The 27,413-nt window shown below is 34.0% G+C and overlaps 1 protein-coding gene across 1 annotated transcript in view; it reads left to right on the forward strand.

Moving 5' to 3' along the window:
- LOC149798884 (putative ATP-dependent DNA helicase HFM1) overlaps positions 1 to 27,413 on the forward strand; it is a 182,908-nt gene that overhangs the window by 136,054 nt on the left and 19,441 nt on the right. Inside the window, exons 29-34 of the mRNA XM_089958102.1 lie at positions 3,145 to 3,266; positions 5,138 to 5,515; positions 6,820 to 7,003; positions 15,068 to 15,167; positions 15,775 to 16,486; positions 22,869 to 23,032. Coding sequence (XP_089814228.1) covers positions 3,145 to 3,266; positions 5,138 to 5,515; positions 6,820 to 7,003; positions 15,068 to 15,167; positions 15,775 to 16,486; positions 22,869 to 23,032 — 1,660 coding nt within the window. The remainder of the gene's footprint in view (positions 1 to 3,144; positions 3,267 to 5,137; positions 5,516 to 6,819; positions 7,004 to 15,067; positions 15,168 to 15,774; positions 16,487 to 22,868; positions 23,033 to 27,413) is intronic.

Consider the following 27,413-nt stretch of genomic DNA (forward strand, 5'->3'; position numbering starts at 1 on the left):
TAAAAAAATAGCCCAGTTTTTACTTGTTGAAAATATTACAACTATCAAAATGCAGCTAGTACTGAAAAAGTCCATTGTTAACCTTGATAATAACATTGTATACTTCAGTTACCTCATGTAACATTCATAGTGACTTTCATTTCTCAAAAGATTGATGCAAATGTTTAAAATTAATTCATCATATATTTAAAACTGCTTAGTGGATTTGAATAAGATTTTGGTATATATTTACAATCACATAGTATTCAAGGTACCTACAAAAATAAGAATGTTTTTTAATCAATAGCATGTTAAGAGACTGCCAAAGAATACTGAACCCATCATTGACTAAAATTTGAGAAATATCGATTTCTTTATTTCAGTCTCCGTAGTGTCAGGTGAGAGCTGCTGTGACTGCACTACCATATGCAAATGGTCAAAACTTACAACTATTGAACGAATTTACATTTTTTAAACATTAATACATCACCTTATCAGATTACTCCTTTCACAGTAACTTGATGCTATTCATACACTTCTTATATATACCACAAGCGTTTATAGCATTTCTTAGTAGATCATTACCTAGATTATATTGGTGGCACTCCTCATCATTGTTGATCCTAACACTTAGGAGATGATGTACTGTTATTGGATCCGGGGTTTCCTCTGCATTCTCTCTGAAATTCCCTCAGTGAAAAATGTCCTTTCAGTGTCTGTAGTGGAATGTAGCATTATCAGTACAACTCTGCTAGAGTCCACCAAGAAGCTTAATTGTTTTCTGCCTGTGGGTAGATTCAGAATTTGACTGCCAGCCAGAGCTGCTCAAGTTTGGGTCAAATGTTATGTAAATTCTCAACATGCACATGTTTGTACATTATAACTTTAAGCCTTATCTGCAGAAACCTTTATTGTCCTCATGATTGTCACTATCACCACTCTTGAATAATCACAATCAGATTTGGAAAATGATTATCATTTGCTACTATTACAGATGAATACAAAAGCCGCATTCATCCCTTTCATTACAAATTACAATGGGTCCCCAAGTGGCTGAGTGGTCTAAAGCGCTCTCCATTACGGATCACTGCGATCTCACCTCTGTCTGCGTGGGTTCGAGTCTCGGATTTGGCTAATGTGGGTATGTGAGAAAGCTTGCCAGTAGTTTCTCGTGGGTCAGTGGTTCTTTCAGGGGTTTACCTGGGTTCTTTCTCCACCAATAATACTGGCCGCCATGCATAGCCTATGGTGTGCTGAAAAATGGCGTTAAACCCAGCAACAACAGACTACAATGGCAGTTAGTGACATGTACTTTAGACTGGTTTACATTCATGATTACTTCAAGGTCAGTTTTGTTTATATCAGCTATAATTTGTGATTCAGTATTTCATAGCAGATTCAAACGCATGTTTAAAAATCATATTTTGTCTAAAAGTCATATTCAGTGGTCACATTCTGCAGGTGGTCACGTTTATATAATAAATTATTATTATTATTATTATTATCATCAATTTCACTTCCCCCCAGAAAAGATGCCAATTTGATATGTCATTGACAAAATCCCAGACTGAATCAAAAGATAATTTCTCTAGGTTGTTTCTTTGCAGACGGTACAGTTCAGATGCTCAGAAAACTGGGAACAACATGTGCCCCAACTGAGTTTGCAGCTTTTGCAGTGAAAAATCTGCACTTGTTGCCTGTTTGGACATTGCATTCCAGACCTCAATATTCACTCCAGACACTTCTAAAATGTTACAGTTTCCTGGTCTGGTATGCTCTTCAAGCAATGGTTGAACCTTTTCATGAGTTAACATGGAATGCAGGCCTTTACTGACAACTTCAGCTAGTTTTTCATGCACATTTGGTCCCTTTTTTTTCATTTTTTAAATATTTTATTTCTTTTTCTGCTCCAACAACAAACTTTCAACTTCTTCAAACAAATCATCATCATAGTTCACATTAATCTTGCATAAATAGTCCTTCTACATCACCAATATCGACATCTGAGTGGAACTTATCTGCAGAATCCACAGCTGATGCAGTCAACATTTGCATTTTTACTAGCAATTCTTTTTTCTTTTTAAAAAAAAAAAACCTTCATCATGTTTGGCACCACTTTTGCTATTTGGCATCCCATTCAATGTTTAGCATGTGCCAAAATCATTATGTGATTTTTTTTCCTTTTGGTTACGACTGTTTTTGAGTATTTCACACATTCAAGCCCATCCCCTCTGGGATCTACATTGGGTCTTTTGTATCCTTCATTGTCTTGAAACTTGCAGTCCAGTTAAACTTGCAAAATTGGGGAAACAGCCTGCAACACTTTGCCTCTGCAAAGGTGCATCCCAATCTGCAAAAAATATTGCTCATGAATGGCAAATAAACGATAACTGAAACACTTTTATGCAGAAAATTGTAAATTATGCTGCATATTTGGCGTTTTCTTCTTTAAAATTTTGCTCCCAAATTGATCACATCAAAGTAACTGTGGTTCTCATCAGTCATGTGACCAATATCATCCCATGGGGATCACGAAGCATAAATGGGGGAAGTGAAATTGCTTTATGTTACTTAATATTTGCAACTAAATTATCTTGCCCTGCTGAAGTCAGATCACAGTCACATGAACACAGGCAGTATTACTGTAATTATACTACACTAGAATCAAAATGGGGGAAAATAAAACACATTTTTCAAAAGAATTGTTGCATGCACAGAAGATTTCACTGAGTGATGGTCGGGACAGGAAGCACCCCTCAACTTGGGAGAAATACCCTCTCATCTTGGAGATTCACATGTATTATTATTATGTAACTTATTATATTTTAAAGTTTCATACTGACATCTGAATGGGCTTGTATTCATCCGGTTGAACATTAATCATGTTTTAGCATTGTGGTTTGCCAATCTCTCTCATTATTGAAGGTAAGAGATATGAAAGAAGAAATAGTTTTTAATGACATATGTAATAAAATTAAGTCCTTTTGTTGAAATGGAATGGCTGCTTTGTTATATGGAGCAGGAAAGTAGTCAGAGTGAAATACACATGCATTTTATTCTTCATGTAGTGACTTTAATTGACATGCTAAAGGGAAGTAAGTAATCAGTTAGATATACTGTTGTCAACTGTCTTGGATTAAGGATCATTTTGGGGTCTGCTTGCAGCTGGATTGGACATAGAGACTGTGTACACCCCCTACTACCTTGAGGATGGTAAGATACTTGAAAGATCCATTAGACCATCTGCTGGACCAGATTTTAGGGAAACACAAGACAGAGTAAATGAGGTAAAAAGTTCAAAAGATTGAAAGTCTTTGTGTTTGTGATCTGGACTTTTTTACATAGCTTTAACAATTTTTCAGTCATATCGCTACGATGTCTGCAGTGTGGCAGTTTATAGTGATGTCTAGCACTGGGGCATCATGCTGCAGATGTGTAGCATGATGTTCCACCCAGTCACATTATCCTGACACCAGGCAGACCAGTCCTAACACTAACCTCTTAATGCTGAGCGCCAAGTGAGGCAGCTGTTAGTACCATTTTTGTAAGTCTTTGGTATGACTCAGCCAGGTATCAAACCCACGACCTCCTGCATCTGAGGTGGACGCTCTAACCACTAGGCCACCATAGTGGTCAAAGATTGAAAGATTAAATATTACTTGATTAGACTTTTTATATATAACCTAAATTCTATTTTATGTAATGAATAAATGCACTGATACATTATTGAAATTCTTTTTGATTCTGGTGAATATATGTTTTTCAGTTCATAGAGAGAACTATAATGAGTACTTTATTTTATATATTTCACATCTTTACAAGATTATATTTGAAGACATACACACACACACATATGGGTACCTGGGAGATAACCAGACATGTTTTTTATAACATTTTTTTTTATAGACAGATCTTTATATACAGGTTAACACATTAACAAATGCAAGAGAATGGACCCATAATTGTCCTTCATGAGAAGATGTCTTTTGTATGGAGGTGCTTGCTTCAGGCAGGCTTCACTAAATTTTTGAAAATTACCTAAGGCATTATAAATGTTGGTATTATGATGTATGATGTCCATCTGTTCATCTTTTCCTAATTTTATTTCCACTGTTACATGTTTAGGCTCTTACAAAACGTAACAAGAAAAAAGTGAAGACAACAAGCTTTGTAAAATTTAACATATAATTTATTTCCCTAGAAAAACAAGGTAAAAACTTAAGGTTTTATTAATCAGATCCAAAAATAATCAAGAATAATCCAAGAATTAAAAAATAGAAGTCCTAGTAATAAAAAGTCCCAGTGAAACTGAGTTTGAATCCCGATGAAATCCAAAATGGATGATGATGATGTATGATGTGGTCAGCGTCGTATTAATGTCAACAGCTCTTTGTTAAATCACTGAAAATAATATTCCAGTGTTTGAATTCTCTGTAAATTTTGATAACTGTCCTTGTCCAAGAATTAATTTAGAGTCTAGTTTTCCAGGAATAACAAACAAGAAATCCAAATAATTTGAAGAAAAATAAAATAATTAGCCCCAAAACTGGTCACAACATAAAACACTTTAACTTCTCAAGTGTTAAGGCACTACTGACTATTATTTCTCAAAACATCAATAATAAATCTAGCTTTGATGCAAAACAGATGCCCAGATGTTGGTCAATCGTCTGGAAAAACCTAATTGATACATGTTATTTGTCAGTACTCCACAAGTATGGCCTCCATTCACTTTATGAATCTTACTCTAAGAAAGAAATTTAAATTTTTTAAAAAGTTCTTTACTACAACTCTACTGGTTCTGAATCAAGGTCAGGAACTAGTCAGCAGCAGTAAATTTAGTTCAGGAACAAATATTTTGAACAAAGGTCCAGGCCATTGAGACCCATTAGTGAATAATCTCCTAAGTCAACCATGCCCTACTAGTGCCTATATAGAGAACTGTTAAACACAAGGTAGGTGTATAATGTGCCATTCACCATATAATTCATTGCGCCATTCACTGTACTCTTCGTGTACATATTTTAAGAATTGGGCTCTTTTGAAAATATTAGAAAGATAAATTTGTATCCAGATTTATTTTAAAATGCACTGATGCAGATGTTATTTTAAGTTGGAAAATTACACTTGTGAATTTGGTTTTCTTTTCAAACAAAAGGTTTCAAAAGACTTGGCAAGTCAAGGACAGGAGCCTACTGATGCTGAAAGTACCATGGTTCCATGTAATCACTCTTGTCGTAGCAAGGCCTACTGTCGACATGACTGCTGTAAGACTGGAGTGCCTGCTAAAAGAAAGCTTAGTAGACCTGGTAATGCTGCAGTCACTTCGAAAAGAATGACATCAGAGGCACAAAGCTCAGTGCCCAAGCTATCTCGGACAGATGATAGGTCTATGTGGGGTCCAACAAACTGTGATTTAAGTTCCCTTTCCAAGACACCCAGGACTGTGTCAGGGAGTAGTGTTGTTAAGTTAATCAGGGACATGAGGTCCAGGTTGGACTCCACACCCATTGTTGACAGTCTGGCAGGTCAAAAGGTACTATGTTAAAACTTCTCCTTGTTTTAACTTGTTGACACTAAATGTTGCTTTTTCCTATTATCAACAGTATTTTTTAAAGCAGTGTGAACATCTGAAAAAAGGCATGGATAAAACAATATATATATATATATATATATATATATATATATATATATATATATATATATATATATATATATATATATATATATATATCTATATCTATATATATATTAGCATGTTGTTTTCATTTTATGTATCTATCCTCTTATTATGCAGGATAATTATTTTACCTAATTATTTTTTCCAATTTTTAAATTATATGATCCAGTGAGTATCAGTCCTTTCTTTTCATTTAGGATGATCCAATAAATATTTTTTTTTAAAATTAGGGTGATGTAATGAATATTGGTCTTCATTTCATTTAGGATGGTTCAATGAATATAGTATTAGTCTTTTTTGCAGCAGCTCTTTGTTTAAAATGCCAGATGTAAGTATAGTTTTGGGCAGGGATGAATGATAATTTCTTTTTTTGTTTTAATCATTCTTACCTTATTTACTTTCATGTTATCTCAGGTAAATATTATTAAGAAATAATTGTTTGAATTAAATTCAAGATGAAACATCACCTTAACCCTTAAAGTGCTAGTCGCGCTGATGTTCAAGGTCTCATAGTGCTTGTCGCGACGTAAGTCGTTTTTGGTTTGCTTTGCAAGTCTAGTCTTTTGAATAAAGGACACAGAGTATATATGGATAACTATTATTCATCACCTGAACTTTTTAACGAACTGTTACCTTTTCTTTACCTGTGATTTTCACAATTCAGATATAACAGTGTGACAGACATAACATGTACATGTACATGGTTGAACTACAAAAGAATATAACATTTCTTAGATATATTGGAGCTTTTTCATTAAAAAACAAACAAAAATACAGATGAAATACAGTCAAAACTTGTAATTTTACCTGTATTTGCACCTGTACATTAAAATATGTTGAACTTGCGCATGTACCTTAATGATAATCTTAAAGTTTATACATCCACCATCATTTTTCATATAGGGTTTGTGTATCTATTGTGTATATTTATTGAAATGCATGCAGTTTAAAAACTGTGCAGTTTTCTTCCTTTTTTTTTCTCAAACAATTCAGCACTGAGGGCTCTTGTGCTGCAAAACAATATAGCACCTTAAGGGTTAAGATGTTAAGATGGAGAAAGAAATGTTTTGTAGCTTTTGACATTGTGAATGAATTGGGTGAGAAAGTATAGCTTAAATGATAGAGTCATAATGCCATACATTATCTTGCATCATTTCTAGAGACCTAGTAGAAACAGTGTTGATCTGTCACACTTTGCATACACATCTTCAAGGAGTGCCCAGCCCTTTCACAGGGAGAAGTCAGATGAGTCCATTTCTAGTAAGATTCCTTGTCTTGAGGGGTCAAATGATGACTGGGCTGAACTTGACATCTACCAGAGGTTTAGAGAGGAATTAATTGAGGGTGAGAAAAGTACATGCACATGTGTGCTTTAAGTATTTACAGAGTTAGAAATATAAAGTATGATGGATAAACATTTTGGAAAACAGCATGCCGCAGTAGATATAACTTTCTTGCTTATATCCTTCATTGTCAGGATGGTAGCTATGTTGACAAGAGTTGAAGAGATATAGAATCTATGTTGGGGTTTGGACCGAGACAAGGAAATCTCAGTCAAGGGTTTATATTATTTGTCTCCCCACGAGGCTTGCCTGAGTGGGGAGACATATAATATAAACCCTCGACTGGGATTTCCTTGTCTCGGTCCAAACCCGAACGTAGATTATTTTTCTCACCCAATATTTTCCTTTAATGTAATAAGAATTCTGCACTAGTGTTCACATCCAATGTTTACATGCGGCGCATGAGTATAAATATGTTAATGAGGACTGTGGTGTGACTGTTGTGTCCGAAGTACACAGTTTATACGTGTGAGCAAAGAAAAATAACAACATAAAACATTGCACAATACTGAGGTATTATCACATTTAATATATGGATGGTATATGAAATTGACAATAAATAATTAATAGTTATTACAATAAACTGTTTTATTTTCATCAGTTCGAATTTTGAAAAGTTATATTGTAAATAGTAAAACGATATTGGCTACTCAGCTCTACTGTAGTTATACTTAGTACAAGCTGTAACGAAGAGTAACATCTTTCTTTTGATTATTCATGGGTAATTAGAGTTCTGTGTCACTGTCGTATATAACTATTCTTTTCTTTGGAGGAGGTGAAACTGTGTGTGCTGTCCTTAATATTGATTGTAAAATTACCCCCGTGTATAATAGACCCTCCAAAAACGGACTCTAGCGGATAACCATGTGCTAAACTTTCAAGTTCATGGATTCTTTGAACATTTATTTTTCTGTCCTGGAAATATGGCAAGTGCTACAGTGAAATTTGCTTATGGATTAATGTGCTGACAGATAAATTATTCCTTCTGGCTGGTAAGTGTATTATTTGCCATTAAATATTGTAGGTATATTTTTGATTCAACCGGGGCACAGTGGAGATGCTTAACAAAATTAGAATAAAGCATGTTTTATATAACACTTTTCTGGCTGTTACTAAGTTTTCCGTAGTTGTTAAGAGAGTAGGGAGGCTATGAAGTGTATAAGTCTATAGTATATATGCATGGATAAGTGTTTTCTGTTATATTGTTCATTTTACACAGCATTGAGAATTTTATCCTATCTGTAGCACAGCTATTTTCAGGTCAGCGTCATTAAATGTAGCTAACAGTATATAATTTGTTTCACACGAAGTAATTAAAACTAGTTAGGTAGCTTTAGCTACATTTAATAACGCTGATTTACAGATGTATTGAGCTATGCCTGCATATAGGATAAAATTGACCATGATGTGTGGAACGAACAAGCATAATACCAAAAAGCTCGACATCATATGCGTTTGTCTTTGTCTCTCTCAAATTGTTTTTGTAGGGTGTGTTCTCAAAGATGGATTTAACTTAAGTTACTATGTTTTTGTTATATATTTGTTGCTGTTGTTGTTGTTGTTTGATTTTAGTACAACTATGTCAGGCACAGCAGAAGACAACAAGGGTTTCTTTTTTTAAAAGTAGTTCTGAGCGCATGGACACCTTGACTGAGACGACTGATCTGAGATGACTAGACTGAGACAAGAAAAGTAAGGTTATAAAAACAAGTCGATTTCTCTGTCGCATGGGTGAGAAAAGCCTTTTAAAGCATTAAAAAGGTTTAAAAACTGAGAATAAAGAAGCTCTCAACTGGATGCATTGATGAAGGCCAAAACCCATCATTTCTCTCATTTCTAAAAGCATCAGCAATCATTATTAGAAATATGTATTTGTGGTAGTGTGTGTACTGCACTTTTAGTTATATTTAGATCTTGATTGTGAGATTGCAGGTTTCCAGCAATTTTTGGCCCTGTTCCCATCCAATCATGACCTCTCTGCACACATTAAATGTGATCATTTTACCATTACTTATGTAAACAATAATTTATTTCTGGATTTTTTTGACAGATTTGGGGGACAGGGAGCATATTTTCTCAACCATGTGACAAAGAAATCTTTCATTAATTTGCTGGTCATGCTTTTCTTACTTATATCTGGTTTTTCAGCTGGGTTGTCTCATTCATGATGTCCATGTGCAAAGAACTACTTTTATCAAGGGACACAACCATTGTTTTCCGTTTGGCTCAATGGAGTTGTTTTAAAATCAAACAAACACCAACACTTTCAGAAATTCATCAAAATATTTTCGAGGAGACAAACAAATGACTTTAAAAATGAAGATACAAAACAATGATAGAGATAAGACAGAAAGAAAATGGACTATAAGCTAAGAAATATTTTGACTCTTAAAGGTAGGAGAGCAAAAATCGTAAATGTTTACCACTGAGTACCTGTTCCTTGTGTACAGTCAAGTTTTTGCTAAATGTTAACTAGTAATTTGCCAAAATTCACCAAATTATGAGACAGAAGACCATTCCTTTCTTCTCAATGACTGGGAAGCAAATGAAATACACTGGTGTCTCTGAAACCCTAGTGATAATTGTGAGAGTAAGAAAATCAGGAGAGAAAGAAGAAAATGTAAAATGGTGATGAGAGCAGATTTACAGAAGTGGATGAAGAATTTGTTGCAAATTTTGTTTTAGAGCATGAAATTGTGAGTTCCAAATGTAAAACACTGAGACACATAAACCTTCTGGAAGAATATCTAGAGAGACACAATTAGAAATGTCATATACATGAAGTTGTAGCACCTAAACAACATTGTCACAAGATTTTTCCTTTCCATTCTTAAAAATGATGGAAGTGAATATGAGCCAACAACATTGAGAGGTAAAAGAGGTCTTTATATTGACTAATATTACAAAAATTGAATGTAATGAATAATGTATGAGCAAATAAAATGATGAAGGGAATTTAGATAATTTCAGTTAGTTCAAAGGGAAATGAATTGTGAATGAGTAAATGAATGAATGAAATAACTGATTACCCATGATGTGGTGAACAAGACTCTTATTCACAGAGCTTAAAAATGTTATTACATCATAAAATAAAGAACTTCACTTGTAAAACTATTTAAGGTCTGTCCAATGTGGACAACACATCATATAAAACATTGAGAGAAATAGAGAGTTAGTACAGCTATTTGGTACCCCTAGCTACATGACTTTTAAGTACTAATATTAGTACCACTACTTCATGGGCATTAAGATTATGACATCGTAGCTTCCATTTCAGTTAATATGTGTTTATTGGTATGATAGGAAGTTTTGAATGGTACCCTAGATGACACAGATAAAATTGCAGCTTGGTTTAAAACCCGGAATTTTACTTAACAAAGAGAGGCCCAAAAAGTAAACAGAAAGACCTGAATAAGAAAGGGAATGGAAACAAATCCAAAACTGGTGAAGCTGTCAGTGATGATGACATCAATAAACTGTTTGAATCCTTGCTTGTGCAGCCCAGCACACCATCAAGTTCATTAAATGCTTTATGGTTTAACAACAAGTTGCACTTTTGGCTACAAGGAGGGGGTGAAGAACACAAACCCTGGCTGAGTCATACCAAAGACTTATAAAAATGCTACAAACAGCTGCTTCGCTAGATGCTCAGCATTAAGAGGTTAGTGTTAGGACTTTTCAGCCGGGTATCAGGATAATGTAACTGGGTGGGACAAGATGCTTCATGTCTGCAGCATGGTGCCCAAATGCTAGACATCACTATAAACTTCTACACTGCAGACACTATAGCAGTATGACTGAAAAATTGTTAAAGCTATGTTACAAATCCAAATCACACATCACACACCTTAAACAAACATTGTGAATTTAAAATAGATTATATAAAGTTTAAAGAGAGAAAGATAAAGACATGGACAGAAGAAGATGCAAAAAACAAGAAATGAAAAACAAAGGATGTACACTAACCTACTCTTTCCAGATAGATGTCCTGTAACTATCTGCAGATGTTATAAGGACAAACGTCCCATGATTTTTGTGACTCTATTCTACCTTGCCTCTGTTACTCATTTGGATGCACTTGGTTATCAGTTAGGGCAAGAAAGCTTTTAATACCATAATGAAAAAAGTTATGAAAGCAAACTTGTAAGATTTGACTTCTAAATGCATTACAAATTCAAACTTACAGACACACAGGCTATACACTCACTGGCTAAAAAAATCCTAACTCTCACATTAATTACTGAAAACTTAGTAACAATCAAAAATCTGTTATGTCAAACCTGCTTCATTCTAACTTTATCAGACATCCCCCTTGTACCCAAGTTAAATGAAAGATGTAAAGTATGATTCTGCTATAACACAATGGTTGGGCCAATGTTATAAGAAATCAAGTCAGTGATCAGAAGAAAACGCTGCATGTACCAAAATAAAAGGGGAGGGGTAATAAAAGCAAAAAATATGTGCTTCATCCTCACAGCTACCACCTTAAATCATTGCATATTAAATGAGAAATACACAAATAGTGAAAACAGATTGCTTATATAATATTTTATTTTATTCAGAGAACCACACATGGATACATATAAGTGATTATACTGTTGATATAAACATGTCTAATTTATAGCATGAGTAGAGTATCAACATAGTGTACTCACCTACTGATCTTGTCAACAGCAGTGAATCCACAATACATGTAATTCCATACAAAAATATGCACACATTTAAAATATTCAATAATTTTGTCACAGATCATCATGTGTTTGAATTCAGTGTCCAAAAAAGAAAATTACATAACAAAATTCAAAGCAAATTTATGGTTTAGCCCAGTCCAAGGTAATTAAATGGTGACTATAAATTTCATTCTTTTAAATAATCTCATCTGCAAATCATAATACTTGATTATTTTTTTGTGTATGATAAAAATTCATGAATATGAAATTTTGGGAGCCACGAAATCCTTAGTAAAGAGTTAGACCATAGATCTACAAACAAAAGTCCTCAGATAACTACAGTGATTGCATAAATCCTTGTAGTCGCTAGGCTTTAAACCAACAACATGTTTACATGAATCAGTTCTACAGATAAAATACTTTGTCATTTCAAAGCAAAATTGTCAATGATACTATTCAAACCATATCAACATGATGCTAGGTCTTCATTCCTGGGATAGAACTGCTCAGGTGGCCTAGTGGTTAGAGTGTCCACCTCAGATGCGGGAGGTCATGGGTTTGAACCCTGGCTGAGTATGCCAAAGACTTATAAAAACGGTACTGACAGCTGCCTCACTTGGCACTCAGCATTAAGAGATTAGTTTTAGGACTGGTCTGCCTGGTGTCAGGATAATGTTACTGGATGGGACATGATGCTACATGTCTGCAGCATGATGCCCCAGTGCTAGACATCACTTTAAACTGCCACATTGCAGACATCATAGTGATATGACTGAAAAATTGTTACAGCTACCTTAAAAATGCAAATCACACATCACACACAATCATTCCTGGGATATTCATCAGCCGATTTTGACTGTGAAACAAAATTATATCTTTTTCACAAAGTCTTTCTCTATTTGTTTAAGCTTAATAAGGTCATCTTGATTTGTCTGCAGTGTTGTGGAAAAATGAATTAGAATATTTTTTTGTTTCTTTAGTAATTTATTAATATTGTTTACCCTCTATGGTCTTAAACTATGTAACAGAAAGAGAAAAACAAGTCTTGTAAAATTTAACAGATAAAGTATTTCTCTAGAATACAAAGTGAAAATTAAAAATGAACGTACAGTATTCCTAAAAGTTATATCACAATCCAAATGTAAGAAGTTCCAAAATGAATTCCAGCGGTATTCCAAATAAATTATGTCAATGAATATGTTGATGTGCATGTAGTCTTGAATGTGTTAATGTGCCAATGGCCTGGATTGTGATGATGTGCTAACAAGTTTTTGATGTATCACAACTGTATATTCTAAATGTATCTTTGTCTGAATTCACTATAATTCCAGATTAATGTTTTGTCCAATAATACTATTTAGCACTTTGTAATTCCAGTGAATAATAATTTTAATAAATAAATCCACCCAAATGAAAAGCTAAATATATCATAAAGACCGATTCAACTTCAGATGTTAAGGCAAGAAGGAGTAATTTTTAGATAAACTAGATTATATACCCTCTACTTGACCTAGGTTGCAATTACCATTTTCAGAAAATACTTTGTCACTTAATGGAATTTTCCATTTTAGAAGTTTCTAAGGTCAGAATCAAGTATCGTTAACTCAAATTCAGAGGAAAATACTTACGTTAATAATGATCCAGTTATTAAATCCACACTCATAGAGAAATATTAACTATGTATTATGTTGTTTACAAAATAAATGTCACCAGTCGGGCATACCATGAATGTGATTTTAGACAAAGTCAAGTACAAATACAGATATAGCATACAGTCATTAGGAAAAGCCAACAAATGATACAATTTAAATATACATAATATCTTTTACAAAAATTGTTTGAAAAATTAACTGGTTGTAAGATTTAAATTGGTGATACCACCCAGCCATTGATGTCAATACAGGCAAAAGAAATGTAATTTTTGTTCCAATTTATTTCCCCCAAGATTTGTTACGTATTTCCATATTACAATGTGCACTATTATGGGGTTGGGAAAAAAAAGTAGTACTACCACTTCTACATAGATTGGATTCAATATTATTCTTGTGTTATATGGTCAAGTAATATTTAATTCAACATTATATTCCTTACCTGCCAACCATTACTCATTTAGCATAATAATTACACTTTCTTTTACTGAATAACATTTTATGCTTCCCTGATATGAATGATGCTTGCTTAGTACATTAACCAAAAAAACAAAAAAACCCAAATAAAGCTATACAAAGTTGTGCTATTTATATTATAAACTCTTAATCCCACACATCATATAAATTTGAGACTATTTGAAAAAAAGAAGGCTGCTTGTGAAAATAGCATAAGAATACATTTGTCTGTTTTAGATCTACATTGTTTTAATTATAGAAACTGTATTGTTTCAAGACAACAGCATGGTTTCTTCAACTGAAGATTTATCTTGCTGATTTATTACATTAATCAAAAGAATAAGTTAGCAGACAGGCATCCTGGCATAAAGTGCTTTCAGATTTCTGTAAATTATGCCAATCTGCCAACAAATATGGTCACCAGTACTAAAAATAGGCACAAATTTTAAATGACTTCTCAGAACTGCCAAGACAGAATTTTGACCAAATTTTTGAGAATACTTTCTGTTAAAAATGGCTACCAGATTTACACAAATATTGCAAAATTGCCAACAAATATGGCCACTATTACTAAAATGGGAAAATTCTTTGAATGACATTTTCTCAAAAACCTCTTAAGAATTGTACCAAAATTTGCAGAAGCATACTGACATGAAGAGCTTTTAAGTTTACACAAACAATGCCATTTTGCTATCAAATTTAGTTTCTGTTACTGAGTTTAGAAATATGTGTAATAACTTCTTCTAAAATAGCTGCTTATGAGAATGCAAAATCATTTAAATGAAAATGTCCTATCATGAACATCTTTCAGATTTATAAAAATGGTTCTGTAACTAAAATATTTACACACATTATGTCAAAACATGGTTGAACAAAATTGGATCAACTTTGAGACAAAGCATCATAGGTTAGGGGTCTTGTAATATTGGACAAATGATGCAATGTAATCAAATATGAAAAAAGATACAAAAACTAGAGAGACCTTGAAACAGTTGTTTCAATAACAAAATTATGCAATCAACATCATTGGAATAAATTTCAACAGAAAGCATCCAACTGACCCAGATTTCTTAGCCAACTGTTCATTCACTCCAGGCTAATAAGCAGATGTCAGCCTCATGAACAATCCAGGCTCACTTGAGCCACTTGTTTGATTATTTTTTATTTGAAATGGCTGATACATGTAGTATGAACTATTTTGTACCTTTGTCTTCTCATTTGCATTTTAACAAATTTCAAGTGGAAAAAATTCATTATTGTGTTATACTTTAAGATTTTGTGCCTTTTCAGAAGAGATCGTGGAGGATATGGCAGGCTCAGAAGATCTTCCTGACTTGTCTACTGAACAATTCCCTTTGGATAGATCTTATCACACACAGTTTCAAATAAGGTAGAGTTTCAATTCATTTTTAATGCCTGGAAGACAACTGTATAAATTAGATTATGCCTTGTAGATATGTGCATCAGCTTCATCAGATACAGAAAAATTTCCATTTCTCGTAATGCTTAAGAATTACTGCACTCAAAAAAAAGTTATATTGTCTGCATGTTTTCAGATGGCAAAACATAATTACTTCTATTTCTTTAAAAAAATAAGATGCAAAAATGTTGTATTCATGTCCTTAAACAAAAAGAAACAATCCAGACTAATGGTGAGGAGTTTGCTCATGTAAATATACCACTTCCTCCAACACATTCAGCCCCAACCTCTTGACAGAGGTGAGTTTATAGTAAAGAAAAGCACATAACTCTTCTAAAAATAGTGTGATTAAAATCATTGGTCAGCATGCATAACTTCTGGCCATGAGTATAACCAAACCAAACATTATAAGAAAAAAGATGGTTTTAGTTAATGGATAAAAAAGGACCAGGGTTTTAATCAAACATGAGGAGAGTTTCACATTTGAAAGTTTTAACAAAAGTAACATGTGCCAGTTTGAATAGGCTCATATTGTAACTTTGAAAATTCTTATTAGATTGATGTGTGAACATTTCAGTGTTGAAGCAGACCATCAATCTCAGGGCTGCAATACCAGTGATAGGATAAAAGACCTTGGAAGAAATCCATTGGATGAAGTTCTCCATGATGTACAGTGGACTACAGGAAATCAAGACTCTCACTTTACAGCAGGTCATGATCACCTTGCAGCACTTAAATATCAACAGAAGAAAAACCAGCAAGGTTGTCTAAACACTGGAAGATACAGTGTCAATCATTGTGGTGATGATTGGTCCTCACATACCTCAGAGCTGCTGGATTCTACAGAAATAAATCCAAATAACTGGGAATCATATCAGGATGATAGGATGGTACAAAACCATAATGAGGGATCATATCCATGTCAAAGAAGAGAACAGAACTATAATGCATGCAGGTTTTTAGAAAATAATCAAGATAATGAGGAGAAGGAATGCTTATTTGACCAATTTACCATTGATCTTTGTTGTGTAAACACTCCCGCATCTGGTCAGTATACAAGGCAGAAACATACCGTAGACAAACAGGTTATAAGTCATCAGAACCAAGATTTTCAAGTTTCCTTAGATTCTATAATAGCAGAGGAACAGGATGTTGAATGTGATTATGAAGGTGATGTACAGGTGATCCATGATTCTGATGGTTGCAATGATGATGATAACATGAGGTGTAATGGCAAAAGACCAGGTGACAGGTTTAATGTAAGGAATCATCATCACAGATATGGGCAGGTAATTTTTCTTAGATCTAGTGACATTTATAGGGCCAACACATGAATGTTTACATGCCTTGTTTATAATAAAAATTCCTTTTACACATGATCTCGAGTTATTATAGAGACATTCATTAACTTAGTAATTTTTCTCATTGTTACAGAGAATATTATGATTTGGGAAATCCATGATGAAAGTGAAATTTTGAATATTTCCAGGTCCTGTGATTGCTATGTCCATGCCTGTACAATGCAATTCTAAGAAAATTGACATTTCTGAGGTGTTGAGCACAGGCATACATATATGTGAAATTTAATATAAAAAACATTCAAAAGATATATCAGTACTTGTGCCAGAAAATAAAATGTAAAATTAATTTACCTAATTATTAAATTACCACATGATGTATCATTTTCAGTTCCAGATTTATTGCTGCTGTTAGTATAATCTCTCCAAGATTAACTAGTGTCCTCTCAACTTAATTATTTAGAGAACTCATTTGTTCTTTGAGAAAACTATACTTTAGAATTTCACCCAACAACAGTATTTTCTTTTATTCTGCTACTGTTTTGAAGAAATTTATATTTAAGGACAAGCTGAATTGTACCTCAAAAATGCATAACACCTAATTAAGATGCATTTCAAATAAAATAAGTTTTATTTGATCAGGTCCCAATTATATTGGTGGATGGTTATACAAGTTAGTTGTTGTGCCTAATCTTTTTTTTAGAATGTCATCTCTAAGTGATGTTCATATTGATACATGATTTTTACTGAAACACTTCTCTGTATGCTGTTGGTATTTAATGCCAGCAAGCTTTCTCACATACCCACATTGGCCAAGCCTTGACTCGAACTCATGCAGACAGAGGTGAGATGTCAGTGATCTCTAACGATGAGCACTTTAGGCCATATATCCACTTATACCCCCCTACTCTTCTGTCCTTTACCCTTCTATCCTTCTTTAACCCTTCTAGCTCTGGACTGCTTCTGTGATGGCACCCTGAAAGCTTCCAGTAAAAAGAAGACATATTTTCCTACACCTCTGCTCAACCTTCAGGTAATCGACCTGCTTCTCTTTCAGATTTTCCATCAGATTAATGGGTGACCATTTTCCTTACAAAGTCCAGTACACAACTACAGATCTCCTTACATAACTTTGTGCAGTATTATGCCACTACTCAAGAATGACTACAACTTCCATGAATATGGTAACACAAGATCTAAATTTGATATATTCTTATTAATTAATCTGCAGCATAATTAATAAAAAAATTATTCATACTGTTTGCATCATAAGAATTAATGAAGACATACATAACTCATATATACAGTAATCTATTACATAATTAATAAAGTAATTATTCATACTGCTAGTGTCATAAGAATTAAGAATTAATGAAGACAAACCTAACTCAGAGCCTATTTTTGTACAGCTATAAATCTATGTTCATTGCATTCGAATAAATGCAAATACACATCAGACTCAGTGCAAAGATAATTACAGGTAACTGCTTGCAACATAATCTAGATAACTCAATTAATTATAAAATTCTGCAAGGATATCAACTTACCTTTAGAAACTCTCAAATTTTAATTATTTAACAAGTCAATCCAATCTCATCGGTTACTGGTAATGACTTTTGCTTTGAATTCACTGCCACTCACCATGGTTCTTTGAACCTAGAACATGGTGATCATACTCTTGATGCTTAAATAAGTCCTCCTCTCCTTGAATTCTCTATTGCACTGACCAAATTGCATGAAGTCTTCCTACACATTCCCAAGGTTCCTGCCTAATGTTTAGATTCTGCCTCTACTACACTTATCTTTCTAGTCTGTTTTATATCATTGGTTTACTCACATCCTTTGATTTTATCATAGGTATGTTGCTGTTCTTAACACCAGAGGTATAAGAATCACTACTATGACTCAGGGATTAATTAAGCTAAGGATGGAGGATTCCATCTCATGTAAGAATTTCTGGTGGTCCCAGATTGCATAACACCTATAGGACGCACGGTACTAATTATACGGAAGAACTGTGAACCAGTCTAGAAATGGGTGAAGAAATGATAGAGTATTTACAGGTTTGGTGGTCCATAATTGGTTAATAATGAAAATTAAAATTTTAGGAAAAATATCTTTTGAGAGCTTGTCCTATATGTAATGTAAAAAAAATATTGACAAATTTCTACTGATGCAATTTTAGCATTTTTACAGGCTTGACTCAGGAGTACTCAATACTGAAAGTAGCACCTGATTCATTTGGTGCAGAATCAATAACACGTGTTTCATGCACATGTATGTAAACAAATTGCCGCGGGTCATATGGTGTTCTCCACACATAAGCTTGCACCAAGGTTAGATGTGCACAAAAAATTATAGGTGTCATTATCAGCACCCATAAATTTTAAGTTATTGAATTTTGAATATGACAGTGTTTCCATATGTTTACCATTGGAGTGGAATTAGTACCGTGAGTCCTATATCGGGATGCCTACCTGTCTATTAGATTAAAATCAATAAGTTAATAATCTGGATTCAAACTTCGCTATAAACAAGAGTTTGTTTCAGTCTCTGTGTGTCTGACCATCCACCCATCTATTATTCCTGCTTTCATATCCATGCAGGGCAAAACTCCAAAATGTTTTAAGATATCTCTTTGAAATCTGGCACACATATTAGATTATGGTGAAAAATGCTTTTACTATTCTCAGTAAGAATCATTTAAGATATCTTTATAAAAATTGGTGCACACATTAGAGTAGTTATGTAGATATACAATTTTGCTGTTCACAATTCTTCATTTCCAATGTCTTTAATGTTTTTGCCCTTTTGTCCAATTATCATCCATTCACCATTCACTCTTTCTGGAGCTAAAATTGTGATGCTTATTGCTTCCATGTATACTCTGTAAATTCAAACTTACAGTATAAGAAATGTTTGACAGATCATTCTGCTTACTATTAGACATTTTGATAGTTTTCTTTATAATCCCCTGATAATGTATTATGGGAGGAATAAAGCTATTGTGATGTCCAACTGTCTTTTTATCTGGAAACTTTTTAATTTTCAGATCATAACTTTTAAACTGCTGATGAGAGTTTAGTCAGACTTGATACACATGTCAAGCAAACTGGGTGCAAGCATCATTTGATAGTTAGAATTTTCAGTGTCCATTACTTTTATGTTACCATGGAAAAGTGTAGCATATGTATATCATCTGAGAGTGCCGCAGCAAAGCTTGCAGTAATAAGTACCGTATTTACTGCATATGTTGGGACACGATAAAATAATAATTTTTTTTCCTGTCCCAGAACTTATGGTGAAACATTTTTTCACTTTGGTCATATGTCCCAAGACTTAAGAAACGAAATAAAATTGTATTGCATTTGTGCTTCCCCCCACCCCACTGCACGTTGCAATAAAATAGATAAATAAAATGTTGAATTGATAATAAAAAGAAAGAAACTAACCTTGTGTTGCTATCATTTATTCCTTTTTTCAACATGAGCATTTAAGAATAAAATATTTCCACGAAATCCGTAAGCTAGTGATTCCATACTGTAGCGTGAATCAATTATGTCAGATACCACACACCACGTTGTTCACATGAACATTGAGAAGCAATTGTGTGTGGTTGTGCTCCAAAGTTTGAACATGTTATCCGACTGAAAACTGGAGCCAACAAAATCGCAAACAAGAGGGAAATAGTCAACCGATATCTTGAAGACGCCATTCACACATGACACAGTGTTGGGTACAAAATAATCAAGATTGAATTATATCCATGTCTACTGTATGACAGTATGTCGCAAATGAAAATGATCATTTGAAAACACATTCACTTAAGTGTAATTGACAATCTTTTCATCAGCTTGGTTTACAAAATTATCCTTACTATTTACCCGCAGACGTCAATGATCCTTTGTATTAATTGTAACCACAGATGCCAAACACATAGAACACAGAAGCCCTGGTGGTGAATAAACATGACTGGCAGCAATCAGTTAACTCCTTTTTTGAACCTACCGACAGGACATAAAAGACAAAAGTGATTTTTATTACAAAGCAAGCCGATCTCAGATACCGACTTTGGTTACTTTTTTTTTTTTCGGTAAAGGATATCAATACAAAGTTATTTTATTGCAAAGCAAGCCAACATCGGAAGCTGACTGGATTTTGTGAAGTGAGCCAATTTTTTTTTTTTAATATACAAAGACAGCCGAGATATGGAAGCAAACTTGGGTTCCTTTTCAATTATATTCATGGGAATTTTGAAAATAAATTGAAACAATGGAACAAATTTTGATGCAATATAGTGCTTTGTGCACAGATGTCGATGAATTCACAAATGAGAGGGAAGTAATCAACCGATATATTGAAGACAACTGCCATTCATGCATGGCACGGTGTTAGGTTCAAAATAGCCAAGAATAATTTATATCCAGGTCTACTGTATGACAGTATCTCACCAATAAAAATCATTATTTAAAAACAGATTCACTTGAGTGCAAGTGACAATCTTTTCGCCGGTGCGGGTTACAAAAGTATCATTACTATTTATCCGCAGACATCAGTGCACCTTTGTAATAATTACTACAAAAATCGCCAAGCACACAGAAGCCCTGGTGGTAAATAAACACAGTTGGCAGCCAACAGTAAACGTCTTCTTTGAACTTACCGACAGGACATCAAAGACAAAGGTTATTTTTATCACAAAGCAAGCCAACGTCGGAAGCCGTCTTTGGACTCGGAAGCCAAATTTTTTTTAAAGGATATCAATACAAAGGTTATTTTATTGCAAAGCAAGCTGACCTGAGAAGTCGACTTGGATTCTTTTACGTGTGCCGATTTTTTATATTTTAGCTTCGAATAAACAAAGACGGCCGAGATATGGAAGCTAACTTTGGTTTCTTTTCACCAGTATTCATGATATTTTTTAAAATAAAGTGAAACAATGGAACAGTTTTTAAAGTTTACAATATAATGCTTCGTACGTGAACATCGATGACCCAGCATCATCCAGAAGATTTGGAGCAAAATAAAATCACGTGATGAATAGATCATTTCGCCGACAATATGATCATTAACATGGATAAAACTCTAGTGTACTTTGATCGCATTCCTGGATGGACTGACTATAAGATGGGTGTCAAAAGTGTGAGAATTAGCAAGACTAGTGCAGATTTGAAAACATCTGACTTTTGTCCTTGCAGTTTCTGCTTCAGGTGGTGTGTTGTCTCTAACATTTTTTCACGGTATGAGAAAGCTAAAAATATATTCATGTACCAAAAGAATAGATTGGTCATGTGCAGGAGAAGGGTTGTGTTGATGAGATGCTGCTGCAGTGGATTGAAGAGTTTTATGTCAAGTATAGTTTTATATTTTTTTAAATAAAATTTTAGTTGGAATGCAATTTCCGACATATAATTTTCGAATGATTTAAATGGTGTCCCACAACTTACGACTCGAAAAAAACAATGTGTCCCAGAACATACAGTGCACAAAAAAATTACTTTTAAAATTAATTTATGGTGTCCCAACAAATACGGTGTCCCAACATATATGGTAAATATGGTACCAGCAGTATAAAGATTTAGAATGCTGCACCATAGGGCAGTTGTGGTAGAGAGGGTATGTCAACTTCTTTTTGAAACATTGATAGTGGATTTACTGAAGGGATAAACTTATGTTGGTAAAGATTTTTAAAAATATTGTACAATAATGGGGATACGCTTATGTTCAGACATGGTCTAGTGTTTCAGGGAACTGTCTGCACAAATATTGGTGATTACCTGACTATGGTCCATGCATTTCTCGGAAGACTCCATCTTTCTTTAAATAAAAGGTTAGTGTAAGCCATAACATGCTTTCATGAGTCACATACATGTATACTTTTGATACAGATTTTGAAGATATTTTATTCCGCATGAGCTATTCAACTTGGATGATATATATTGTTGGCAGTGTCCACTTACCTATACATCATATTTCCTAGGGGGCCCCGATTGGCCAAATGGTCTAAAGCACTCACCATTACAGATCAATGCCATATCACCTTTGTCTGCATAGTTTCAAGTCTCTGGTTTGGCCAATGTGAGTATGTGAGAAAGCTTGCCAGTAGCTTCTCGTGGGTTGGTAGTTCTTTCTGGAGTTTTTACAGGTTCTTCCTCCACCATTTATACTGACTGCCATGTATAGCCTATCTTGTGCTAAAAATGGCATTAAATGCTACATGTGTTTTGTTTTTGCACAGCAAGTTAGGACTGAAGGCATATAATTTAGTTCTGTACAAGATGAAACCTTAGGAAGACCTTTTACTCCAATTATACCATCTTGGTGGGGTCATGCCTGTCCAGCTTTTATTTAATTTTTATTTTTAATATACTCGCAGGTAGTAGCATGGGTACCCAGCCCCCAAGGGAAGACAACTCCCAAGGCCTGTAGTTCATTAGACAGGTCTGTGGATAAGGATCAGTGGGAAAACTGGAGTGATGAGAGCTTTGCCCTTCTTAGTGTTGACCAGCAGTCCCCATCAAAAATAGCACTGCCAGAAAGGTATATTCATGTCCACTCCTTCCTGCCTTCCCCTACCTCCAAATTTTCCATCCAGGTTCTGTGTCCCTCCATTTGTCCATCCTGTAAGAAACAAATTACATGGACACAAATGGCAAAGTAGGTACTATATCAGGCCCCATAATTAGGGGTAAAATCATGATAATTTAAAAAAGAAATCTTCATCTCATTTTCCCTCACATATTCTCTTAACCAACTCAGCATAGCAGTGGATAAAGGGATACTAATTTTTGCTTTGACAAAGAATGGAACAGGAAAATTACATGACATTGTACAAGGCATGCTATAATCTTGCATGTTGCTCAATACAAAAAGTGGTTGCTAAATCTAAATGCAATTTGTTTCATGGAAAGGTGGTCAAAATGGTATGATGAATTCTCTTTAACTACCAGACTTAATCTTATGTACAGAGGAAAATAACATGGGAGTCAAGCTGAATTGTCTCTTTAGCAACAATTTATCTTGCCTGCAGGAATATATTGTAACCTTGGTGTCTTTCTTTCCATCCATGCAGCCTTCACTCCGGCATTTGTTAGCAGAACTAGTTTCAGTTTTTGATAGATTGACCTGAAACTACGTAAATACTATGTGTATCACTGATGATGTGCATATTGACAGATTCCTTCAAATTTTGTTACAGTTATTGCAAATTTATCTCAAAGCAGTGTATAATACAATCTTATTAGCTCAAATAGTCCCTCCCCATTTTTGATGGATTGCCATGAAACTTGACAAGTATTATGGTCATCACCTGAAGATGTAGATTTCAATAAATCACTTTACAGTTTTTGGCTATTTACTGCCCATTTTGTCATTTAGCATTGAACAACAGTCTAGTTAGTGTAACTTGCCCCTCAGTTTTGATGGATTTACCATGAAACTTGGTAAATATTATGGCAAGGAGTTGCGTATCAACAAAGCACTTTGCCCTCACGGTTATTGTTAGTTTATTACCTCTTTTGTCTTGAAGCTTAATACTGTGTATGGCTCACTTTTGTTAGTGCAGCTAGTGTCATATTTTGGAAGAAATGCCATGAAGTTTGGTAAATATTATGTTCATTAATTGAATATATGTATATGGACATATCACTTTGCTCCTGGAATTTTTGGTAGAGTTATTGCCCTTTTGGTTTTGTGGCTTAATGCTGTGTATGACATAATCTTGTTGGCACAGCTGTTTCATGGATTGCTTTGAAAGTTGGTAAATATTATAGTCATTTCCTGAAGATGCACATGTCAACACCTGCAGTTTTTGTTATCACACTTGCAGCCTAATACTGTGTAAGAATCTTGCATAAAACACCACTTGTCTTGCATTTCTTTATTGAATGCTCCCTGATTTTTTAAACAGTTATTGCTCTTTTTGACTTACAGCTGGATGTTATATATGACAGAATTTTGTGAAAGCAGCTATTTTGAGTTAATTTTTTGTACAGTACCTTGTTGGATGGATTGTAAAATGCCAATGCACAGTGATACCCTTTGGAGATAATAGGACCATTTCCACAATCCATGAATTTTAGAACTGATGAAAGGGTAATTTTATTTGGCCAATCTGCAAACATTGATGACTTCCAAGATAAAAAGAAGTGACAGTACTTTTGGTGTTTGGGTAAGAGTTGGGTGTGCAAGAGGTGAGCATATATTTATGTGAACAAATTGCTTGCCATTTCTCAAATTTTTCCTTCTAAAATAAATAGACATTATTAGAGTACCTGATAAGCCAATTGTTTTATATATATTCTCCTTATATATCCCATTGACTACATGTACCTTACAGTCTCTCTCTATAAAATAAGCTGTAAAGACTAGCTATAGAGAAAGTATACAGATAAATATGTTATCTGATTATATTTAACTGTGGTAAATTGCTATTACTTTTTATTTTATGCTAAGCAGTGAATTACTTGATTTTCTAATTAAAATAATATTGATATTTCACTGTAGTGAAAAAATAACAATATTTTTTCACCACAGGAACTACTATTTGGGGTCGAAACATACTTACCTCCCTTTGATTTTCTGTCCGTGAACTACTTTTTCCTTATGTATATGACATTATCATCTCTGTAGCGTCTGCAACTAAAATTAAAATGTCTGTTATCCTTGACACTTGTAGTTTGTTATTCTGGAAATATCACTTAATTTTTATCAATTTGATGTGAAACTAATTTAATGTGCAGGTACACATAGCACAGCAGAGCATGTACCGTAAACAGCTGACATTACCATAAGAAATCTGCTAATTCACTGTGTCACAAACATTAGGTAACCAACATATGTGAGCATAAAATAAAAAGAATATTTGCTTGAAACGGTTGAATAACGGATACAGTTCATCTCGTGGGTGAAAAACAAGTGGTTTAGCCACGAGTGAAAATGCTGAGTTTTTCATCCACTCGATGAAATATATCCATTATTCACTTGTTTCAAGCAAATATCCTCTATTTATTTAGCATTATATATATATATATGGATGCCTACATCCACCTCTCTCTCGATAACTCACGCATAACGGGGTTCACAAACATAGACCGCACTATAAGCGAGGCGCGAGTTACCGAGGGACCTCCAAAAATTAAAAAAAATCGCTTTGACATCGAGCAAACCGCAGGGGTGGGGTGGCATTAGGGAACTGGGCTGTTTAATGACCGAATCCTCATTTTACAATCATGTCGATAATAATTTTTAATAATGAGCTTTTTCTAATGAAGTTGTTCGTTATTCTGTTTAAATAACATTTTTTTCCCTCAAAATATCCAACATATGAAAGATCGTTCCAACTGGTTTTAACAACCATCACGTGTACACGAAAAATCTGTGTATTACATCACTGCTTTTTGTTTTCTTGATGAGTCTGGTTCCCATAGTGGTATATAATAGTATCTTGCCAAATTGGTAGTCCACAATTTGGGAACTAGACTAACTGTTGATACACCACCAAACAAGATTCCTTTTTTTCAAAAACACCCAACATTTATTTCGTGACACGTCTACTCGAAACTAAATTTTTTATTGTTCAGTTAGTACATTGTTGCAGTCGTGATTTCATTGGAATATATCTAAATGCCAGTTAAAGAATTCTCTGAAACTTGCTTGCCCACAGTGGTCTGTATCTGTTAAATCAAGCTCTTTATATTGCGAAGTATTCTTTTCGCTTTTCTGTCTTGTTAGCTTTGATCACAGTTATAAAAGAGTCGGTTTATTTAAGGTAGTTTCTTTTACATACACAATAACGTTTATTACAGTGTTTGATTGATCAAATGAAGTGAGTTCACCCGACATACGACTGAGGCTGCAAGATTTTAAGTTAGTCCGATTTTTGTGCCTTTTAACTTTTCTTTTATTCCACCTCCTTTTTTTATTCAAAAGACATAATTAATGTGATAATATAAAGGAGGCCAGCTTTTAATTCAGTGCAACAATGCAACAAATACTTCTGCAAGTCAGTTATCAAAACACAGTCGGCACTTAATTAGGTTCTCAGAGAAACGCTTGCAGACATAGCTGTTACGATAGATTGACGCATTTTATGTTTAATTACAAAAGGACACATTGCACTTATGATGATTACACTTAAAAGGAACTAAAAGATGGAACTAGAACACAAATTTCATTTGATAAAAAATTTATTTAATTTGTATTTATTTATTAAAGTACTGCCTCCACTCGGCGTAAGTGACATTTTCATTGATCGAAATTTCCTTACATATCATTAATTGCGGTGTACTAGGAATGTCGTTTGGAAAGAAAATGTAAAAAATTGTACGCATTATTTGTAAATTTTATATTTCATAGTGTTGATTAAAATTTCCAGGTCCTATCAAAATTTCTGTTACCAATTTTGATCGTGATTTTCTTCAAGTTCAACAAATAGGGATACATTTTTGGGGTATTTTCTGGTTTAAAAAATGGGATCCATGCCTGACACCACGTTATAAGCAGGTTCGCGAGTTATCAGGGCGCGAGTTATCGAGGGAGTTGTGTAATAAGGGTCTCACAGAAATGCCAGTGGACATAGCTGTGATGGTATATTGACATTTTTCATGTTTTAATACAATAGGACTTATCACATTTATGATGATTACATGAAATGGAAGTAAAACACAAATTCACTGACAAAATTTATTTTATTGTTATTTATTTCTTAAAGTGTTACCACCAGTAAACAATGATCAAAGATTGTTATTCACAGTGTACTGAGAATTTTTTCGCTAAAGAAAATGTAACAAAATATAGAAGTTCTTATTATAGGTTGAGAATTTCATGATGTTGATTCAAATTTCTGGACAGTAACTGCCATTTTCAACATTAAAATGAGCAATATATCAGGATTTCATTTAGCACTTTTGATCTTGATTTT

Source organism: Sinohyriopsis cumingii, chromosome 5 (genome assembly GCF_028554795.1).
Source record: "Sinohyriopsis cumingii isolate HCF-2022 chromosome 5, ASM2855479v2, whole genome shotgun sequence".
Lineage (NCBI taxonomy): Eukaryota > Metazoa > Mollusca > Bivalvia > Unionida > Unionidae > Sinohyriopsis > Sinohyriopsis cumingii.